General features: G+C 40.6%; 1 protein-coding gene across 1 annotated transcript; it reads left to right on the top strand.

Moving 5' to 3' along the window:
- The first annotated feature begins 883 nt into the window (after positions 1-883).
- On the top strand, positions 884-4,730 carry LOC106767366 (serine/threonine-protein kinase BRI1-like 2). The gene has a single exon (XM_014652243.2). The coding sequence runs from the start codon at positions 1,089-1,091 to the stop codon at positions 4,485-4,487; it is 3,399 nt and encodes a 1,132-aa protein (XP_014507729.1). The 5' UTR covers positions 884-1,088; the 3' UTR covers positions 4,488-4,730.
- The last annotated feature ends 4,515 nt before the right edge of the window (positions 4,731-9,245 follow it).

Below are 9,245 nucleotides of genomic sequence, written 5' to 3'. Positions count from 1 at the left end.
CTAAAATTTTTATCTTTAAAAATATTTATTAGGGAAAAAAAAATAAATTATTTTTATCTCTACTCAAATGATACAAAACTAGGTTAAACTATTGGGTATGAGATTACTTTTAAATGAAATGTATTCAAAATAGAATAAATTAATTGTAATGTAAAAGAAGTTGAAGCCAAATTTTGACATATGATTTAAATGCAGATGGAGAATTTATATCAAAGTTATAACTATTTTGTTTAAGTGCAACATCTATCCTAAAACATGATATGAAATTACAAACGTGTAGTCACTCACATATGTACCCAGTTAGCAGGTGTACGTGATGTATCAAATAAAGAAAAAATGGAGCAGCAATAGGTGATTTGAATGTGTAGAGGGCAGTGGTGACATATATAGGAGGGAGAAATAGAAAGAAAAGAATGCCTGAAATCAGAAAACAACGACATAAGTTGCACATGGCGCCAATCTAATGTTTCAGTAGTACTATGTGTGTGTCATATACATATGGGGAAACATTCTCACGCTCACTGACAGACAGTGACTCTTGGATCAAGCACAGTCCAACGTCTGATGTTTCTTTTTTTTTCTTTCGTTTTATAGCGCCGATCTTTGGATACAGACCTTTGTCTGTAGGTCCCAAATCATTGACTCATAGTCAAATCAATCCATTAACTAAATTCTCTCACTTGCATTCTTTATTATACCAACCTTATTTATATTTGTATCAGTAAAAACGAAAGTTTTGAATTGCTTGAATGAAAAAAGAAAAAATTGTAAGAAGTTTGGACAAAATCTAATAAAATTTCTTAAACATGGTAAACAAAAAGTAAAATAAAATTATACGATCAAAGTTACGAGTACATACCCACCGCACGCAACACAACCTTATTCTCTCTCACGTTCCCTCCTTTCAATTTTATAAAACACAAAAAGCAACTCCTTTTGTCACAACAACAAATTCCCATCATACTTACCACTCTCACTGTGTCCTTCTTTCTTTCCTCTCTCTCTCTCTCTCTCTCCTTTACACATTAATCTGTATCTCTCTGCATTATCTTTGCAGGCCTCTCTCTTCCCAGACCTGTGTGTTCTCAATGGAGAAAAACTATGTTCAGCTTTTGCCTCGTCTCACTGTGACACTTCTAGTGATCACTGTTTTGTTTCCTGTGACTGAATGTGCTGCAGTTTCCTCCATCAAGACTGATGCGCAGGCTCTTCTCATGTTCAAAAGGATGATTCAGAAGGATCAAAGTGGAATTTTGTCAGGGTGGAAGCTCAATAAGAATCCATGCAGCTGGTATGGAGTCTCTTGCACCCTTGGAAGAGTTACTCAGCTTGATATTAGTGGGAATAATGACCTTGCTGGGACAATATCTCTTGATCCTTTGTCTTCTTTAGATATGTTATCTGTTCTCAAACTGTCTTTGAATTCATTTTCTGTAAATTCTACCTCTTTACTTCAGCTCCCTTATGGTTTGACACAGCTTGATTTATCCTTTGGAGGAGTTACAGGCCCTGTCCCTGATAACCTTTTCTCCAAGTGTCCGAATCTTGTTGTTGTTAATCTTTCGTACAACAACTTAACAGGGCCTATTCCTGAAAATTTCTTACAAAATTCTGATAAACTGCAGACCCTTGACCTCTCTTCCAACAACCTGTCAGGGTCTATTTTTGGCCTTAAAATTGATTGCATTTCCTTGTTGCAACTTGATCTTTCTGGAAACCGCTTGTCAGACTCCATTCCACTCTCTTTGTCAAACTGTACCAGCCTTCAAAGTTTGAATTTAGCTAACAATATGATTTCTGGGGGAATTCCCAAAGGTTTGGGTCAGCTAAACAAACTACAGACTCTGGATCTTTCCCACAACCAACTCACAGGCTGGATCCCTTCTGAGCTGGGAAATGCATGTGCTTCCCTTTTAGAGGTTAAACTTTCTTTCAACAACATCTCCGGGTCAATCCCATCAGGTTTCTCCTCGTGCACTTTGCTGCAACATCTTGACATAGCTAACAACAACCTGTCGGGACCGTTAGCAGATTCAATCTTTCAGAACCTCGGATCATTGCAGGAACTGTGGCTGGGGAATAATGCTATCAGTGGTCAATTTCCATCTTCATTATCTTCCTGCAAGAAGTTGAAGATTGCGGACTTCAGCTCAAACAAAATTTATGGATCTATCCCCAGGGATTTATGTCCTGGGGCAGCCTCACTTGAGGAGCTGAGAATGCCAGATAATCTTATTACAGGTGAAATTCCAGCTGAACTGTCAAAGTGCTCACAGCTGAAGACACTTGATTTTAGTCTGAACTATCTCAATGGTACAATTCCAGAGGAGCTTGGTCAACTTGAAAATCTTGAGAAGCTAATAGCATGGTTCAATGGCTTGGAAGGAAAAATTCCTTCAAAACTGGGCCAGTGCAAGAATCTTAAGGATCTCATACTGAATAACAATCATCTAACTGGTGGAATTCCCATTGAGTTATTCAATTGCAGCAATCTGGAATGGATATCACTGACAAGCAATGAGCTTAGTGGTGAAATACCGCGTGAGTTTGGTCTCTTGACAAGGTTAGCAGTTCTGCAGCTTGGAAACAACAGCTTGACTGGCGAGATACCAGCAGAGCTAGCGAATTGCAGCAGTTTGGTGTGGTTGGACTTGAACAGCAACAAGCTCACTGGAGAGATCCCTTCAAGACTTGGAAGACAGCTAGGAGCAAAATCCTTGTTTGGGATCCTTTCAGGGAACACTTTGGTGTTTGTAAGAAATGTTGGAAACTCATGCAAAGGAGTAGGAGGTTTGCTAGAATTCTCTGGTATTCGACCTGAAAGGCTCTTGCAGGTTCCAACATTGAGGACTTGTGACTTCACAAGACTCTATTCTGGTCCTGTCCTCAGCTTGTTCACCAAGTACCAGACTCTGGAGTATCTTGATCTTTCATATAACGAACTTCGAGGAAAAATCCCAGATGAATTCGGAGACATGGTGGCTTTACAAGTTCTTGAATTATCTCACAATCAGCTATCTGGAGAAATCCCTTCAACGCTTGGCCAGTTAAAAAATTTGGGTGTGTTCGATGCATCACACAACAGATTGCAAGGACATATTCCAGACTCATTCTCAAACCTCTCATTCTTGGTTCAAATTGATCTATCTAACAACGAGTTAACAGGGCAAATTCCCTCAAGGGGACAACTGAGTACACTTCCAGCTTCCCAGTATGCAAATAACCCTGGCCTTTGTGGTGTACCATTGCCTGACTGCAAGAGCGACAATAGCCAACCCACAACAAATCCAACTGAAGATGCTGGCAAAGGGGGCCATAAAACAGCAACTGCAACATGGGCAAACAGCATTGTCATGGGAACTCTCATATCTGTTGCTTCTGTATGTATTTTAATCGTGTGGGCAATTGCAATGCGCGCAAGGAGAAAGGAGGCCGAAGAAGTCAAGATGCTCAATAGCTTACAAGCATGCCATGCTGCAACAACATGGAAAATCGACAAAGAGAAAGAGCCACTAAGCATCAATGTTGCAACATTTCAGAGGCAGCTGAGGAAACTTAAATTCTCCCAGTTGATCGAAGCAACTAATGGGTTCTCGGCAGAAAGCCTAATTGGGTGTGGAGGTTTTGGTGAAGTGTTCAAGGCCACACTCAAAGACGGGTCAAGTGTGGCCATAAAGAAGCTGATTCGATTGAGCTGCCAGGGTGATCGAGAATTCATGGCAGAGATGGAAACATTGGGGAAGATCAAGCACAGAAATCTGGTTCCTCTGTTAGGATACTGCAAAGTGGGGGAAGAGAGGCTCCTTGTGTACGAATACATGGAGTATGGAAGCCTAGAAGAGATGCTTCATGGGAGAATAAAGACGCGTGATCGGCGCATTTTGACATGGGAAGAAAGGAAAAAGATTGCAAGAGGTGCAGCTAAAGGGCTTTGTTTCCTGCACCATAATTGCATCCCTCACATCATACACAGAGATATGAAGTCAAGCAATGTGCTACTTGACCATGAAATGGAGTCAAGAGTATCAGATTTTGGAATGGCGAGACTTATAAGTGCCCTTGATACACATCTTAGTGTGAGCACACTGGCAGGAACACCTGGATATGTTCCACCAGAGTACTACCAGAGTTTCAGGTGCACTGCTAAGGGAGATGTCTACTCATTTGGAGTTGTGATGTTAGAACTGCTTAGTGGTAAACGCCCTACTGACAAGGAGGATTTTGGTGACACCAACTTGGTTGGGTGGGCAAAGATGAAGGTCCGTGAAGGGAAGCAAATGGAAGTAATTGATTCGGACTTGCTTTTGGCCACTCAAGGAACTGATGAAGCAGAAGCCAAAGAAGTGAAAGAGATGATAAGATATTTAGAGATTACTTTGCAATGTGTTGATGACTTGCCTTCAAGAAGGCCAAACATGTTGCAGGTAGTTGCTATGCTCAGAGAGCTTATGCCTGGATCAACAGATGGAAGCAGCAACAGTGCTTGAATCACGTTATTGTCCATAGTTATGACAGAAGAACGAATGAATGAAGATATGAAATGAGGCTTGCAAGATTTTCTCTGGATCTGTTATTACTGAGTTTATTGTGCCTAGTTTCTCAATTTCTTTGTTCATTTCTTGTGTTTATTCAGTCTTTATTGTCAGTGTTACTGTGTAACTCCACCCAATATTAACATTTCGGTAATAGCATATGAAAACAGAGCCAATAGACGCGTTAAATTCATTAAGCCGTTCTGATACAATCAACTGAGGCAATTCATCAAACACAAGGTGAAATTATTTTCATGCATCGTTTATTGGGTTAGATGACATGAGACAATAAACATTAAGATCCAAACTTTCATTGTTAGAACTAACTCAGTAACGTCATCACCATTAAGATCCATTTTACTTTTATTAAATATAATTTTATAAGTACTTTTAAAATGTAACGAAATTGATAAAGTATCATATTATTGTAATTATTTTTCAAAAGATTATTTGTTAGTATGAGAATTTTCACGTTTAACACCAAGTTTTCCAAAAATTAATCAGGTTTTGGGTTTTAACGAATGAAAACGATAATTCTGAGAGTTAAAATGGGTCTAATTTAAACCTGAAAACTTTCTCCATAATGAATTAATAATAATAAACACTCTATTTTCTTTTATATCTTCACATTAGTTTTTTTTAATATTTTCTACAACTTTCATCAATTATACTTGTAAAGTCTATGTTAATATTATATATTAATATTTTATATTCAATTTAGTTTTAATTTTTGTTAATTTTATTTAATTTGATATTAATTTTTGTTTCGGTGTGAATTTCTGGGACCGAAAGAACTGACCTAGGTGACGTGGTACTCCCGCTTTGTGCTGCTTGACTAAGTAGATTGGTGCACCTTCTCTCGTGAATTGAACGTCCGCTCTCCTTCAATCTTCAGCCGTCCGGCAATGTCCAATCTTTGACCGGAGGGGGGAGGTATCTGCAATGGCACTCCGACGCCCAAGTTAGGGTGTAGTAGTGAAGAGCCTTGAGTGCAAGGCTAAGGATTCTCAATATGAGAATGTAGAATGAAATCACCCAGCTAATTCAGAATGAATTAGGTGAAGGATCGCAAGTATACTGTGGAGTAAAATAGCATAAGAGAGAGCGTACCTGGCTTGTCATTCCAGCCCTGTACATATAGATTATTATCATATATAAACAGAATATAATATAAATAGCTATACCTGAATATCCGGTTGGTCAGATCTTATCTGATATAATATTTGTTAAGATATAAATGCGATGGATTATATCCTCATGATGGGCCGTCGGCCTAACAATAATGACCCATCATTTATGATCAAGGCCCACTAATCTTTTGGACCATTCGGTTACTAGTCGTAACCGTTCGGCCCTAATAGCATATCGTACATCATCCCCCCCAAGTCCAAATGAAGCGCTGGGCTTTATCAACGATTGAATGCAGGACTTAAAGTGTGAGGGATCCATTAGTTTGGCTGGCGTGTAATCTCATTAGATCGATCGTTTTAAGCGACGAGTAATCTCAGTCGACAGTATGTTTTATGCGACGAGTAATCTCGTTACACCGATCTCTTCATGCTACGAGTAATCTCGGTATGCCGATCGGTTGAAGTCATGAGTAACCCTAGTAAACCGGCCATTCAGACGTTCGGAGGCATCTTAAATGGTTCCTGCAACGCAGTGTTTTGAAGCGTGTCGCTTAAATTCCAAGTCATCATTAACTTTTCCCGCCTTGCGAGTAGTTGAGGAGTCAAGATCGCGTGACCGTCAGATCGTTTCGATCCAACGACTGAGGGTTTTTCTGACGGTTTTTGCCAGTTCCGGAGTCATTAATGCAGGGTTTGCAACCGTCATTTCCATTTCCCCTGCATTTCGAATTCTAGAGCACCTTATCATCTTTCTTCTCAGTCTCGCTTCATCGGAATTTTCCCTTTCCCATTTCTCCAAGTGACTCCATCTTCTCAGGTAAACATGAGTTCTTCCCTTGGCCTAGGTTGTCCGTCGTCAGTGGTGAAAGAAAGGGGGCAAGAGGTGCCAACCAGTTCATCTGATAGGCCTCCCGTTGTAGACCAGGTAGGTATTTCCACCATTCTTCACGGTAGTAGGGTTTTTGTTCACGGTGATGTCGCCGTAGACGACCATGCCGAACTCAATGCTGATGTCATGAATTATGACTGGGCATCGCGAGATGTTAACGACATCTCCAGTTCTTTCACTGATAAATTATCCCTAGAATTTTGGATAGAAAATAGTTGTGTCCTTAGAAATATAGGTTATGGCCGCTCTATGAGATTAGCCCCATGTCGGGAAGATGAAAAGGTCTTCCACCATAAACATAACTCAGAAAGACATTTCTTTTACATGTATTCATGCTTATTTGTTGATATGTATCTTAGACTCCCTTTCTCTGATTTCCACATGGATGTGTTAAGAAACTTGAATGTTGCACCTACGCAACTTCATCCAAATAGCTGGGGTTACATTCAGTCATTTTGTTTGGTCTGCCAGTTTTTAGACATAAAACCGACCGCCCCCATGTTTCTATACTTCTTCAGGACCCGTCCGGTCCCCAAGAGGGGTTGGGTTTCACTTATTTCCGACCCCAAGAATACCTTATTTAAGCTATTAGCTGACTCATACAAAGATTTTAAAAAACACTATTTTAGAGTATTTATTACCGATTTAGGCCGTCCGTTTTTTCTTAATCAAGACGGTAGTGAGAGGTTTCCCTTCTACTGGACCCAAAACCCTCGGTCCATAACCTCTTAGGATAAGGAGTTGTTGTCAACATATGAATTAGAGGCCATCAGTGTACTTGAAGGATTATCTCTTCGCCCCTTCTCTTCAAAGCAGATAATCAATTGTCTGGCATACGACGACTTAGATTCAAGAATCTCTGGTATGCTCTTACACTAAAAACTACTAAGTGTTTGATGAACTTACTTATTGAAATCTTTTCTATTTCAGTTATCATGGGCAAAAAGAAAGTTACCATTGATTGGTTTAACTGCTCCAAGGACGTTGTCCAAGAGCAAGGTTCCAGCCCTTGGGCTAGGACATCCACCCCACAAGCAGTCGTCAATCTTGAAGGTGAAGAAGATAGTCCTTTGATAATGAAAAGGAAAAGGAAAGTGGTCCCTCAGACTAAGGATGCCCCGGTCGGGAAGAAAATGAAGAACGCTTCGAAAGATCCTATGATTGAAGAAACTGTTCATCCTGAGGCCGAACGTAATCTTCCGAATGACATCTGGAATGCCGGCTTTGACCTGGGATACAAGATAGATTTCCAGCTCGACCCGGCCGAGAAGAAGGTGTTGAAAGGTACATCCCGGCAACAACTCACTCAGAACTGCTTGGAGTTTTGCGCTCGCGCTACTGCGTCTGCCTGGCAACTAGTCCATACGACCGACAAGGAAAAGGTCGATCTCGAAGGTTTACAAAAACGGTTGTTGGACCTTACTCTTACCCATTCTCAATGTGGACCGAGATATGAGGTATCCCAAAAGACAATCAATGAGGGTCGTATTATCTTTGAAGACATAAAGAAATCGCTTCAAGTTGCTAAGAAGGAAAATGATCAACAAACCACTGACCTTGTAGCCACCCGCAAGGCGATAGATGAGCTGACCGTAGAAAGGAACACCTTGAGGAGTTCCCTGATGGCTTCCAATGCCAAAGAAAGGAAGATGGCGGAAGTAATTATCTTGGAGCATACTCGCGGGTTTAAGAAGGCTATAAGGCAAGCTGCCTTTCTGCTTGATCGTCCTCTGGAAAGCCTCCCTCTTGACATGGATAAAGATATTCTTCACGGAAAAATGATCTCGTCTAAAGAAGTTCCTGCTGGGACCTACCCAGATGATGATGATGAGGAAGAAGAGGATTCCCCCACTGCTGAACAATCTGTTGAACCATTGGAAGAAACTGGCAACAAGACTATAGACGTTGGCGAAGTACCCGCTCCCGAGAAGGCCCCTATTGAAGAAGCTAACGTCGGAAAAGCTTAAGCTCTAGTCAAATCTCCCTTACTTTGTTGATGACTTTAAAACTCTTTTAATTCTGCTTGTTTGTTATCTCTTGTTCACAACAATTTTAATTTTTGTTATTTGACCGTTTGCGAATTGGATAACATAAGTCTAAGACTTTCGGCCATCCATACCATTATATTACTATGCTATGCTATATGATTGAAGGCTGTTATGTATGATTGAAGGCTTTCGGCCTTAGGTTTCATGTTAAATCCTCTTATACTAGAGGCGTTTTACCCTTCGCCATTTTGGCGTAACCAGGGGTTATCTTCACTTAGAATTTTCTTAGTGGAATTTCATCTTAGAATAAGGTAACATAGTAAATATAGGTTAGTGTAAACTTACTTGTTTTATGCATAAGCGCTCGATTTCGACGTTCTGTACTCCTTTGCGTGATTTGGTCGTTCGTTCCCAGTGGCCCCTTGATGTTTGAGTTACGATGATCCAAAAGGACCTGCCAATTCTTTTTCCTTGAACATTTAGTTCAGTTGTGTTAATATGTAGGGCAAGTGTTGCCTTTAGTCTTGAAGGCAAGTGCTGTCTTTGAAAGTTTGGACGTTTAGTCCATTCATACGTTTAGTCCGGAAGGTAAGTGCTGCCTTTGAGAGTTTGGACATTTAGTCCGTTCAGACGTTTAGTCCGGAAGGCAAGTGCTGCCTTTGAGAGCTCGGACATTTAGTCCGTTCGGACGTTTAGTCCGGAAGGC

This window comes from Vigna radiata, chromosome 7, assembly GCF_000741045.1.
Source record: "Vigna radiata var. radiata cultivar VC1973A chromosome 7, Vradiata_ver6, whole genome shotgun sequence".
In the NCBI taxonomy this organism is placed as follows: Eukaryota; Viridiplantae; Streptophyta; class Magnoliopsida; order Fabales; family Fabaceae; genus Vigna; species Vigna radiata.
Note: the sequence above shows the minus strand (reverse complement) of the source record. Positions and strands in the feature narration are given on the sequence as shown.

What these genes read in the sequence shown, in the direction of transcription:
- LOC106767366 (XM_014652243.2), top strand. Translation starts at nt 1,089, where the DNA reads ATGGAGAAAAACTATGTTCAGCTTTTGCCTCGTCTCACTGTGACACTT.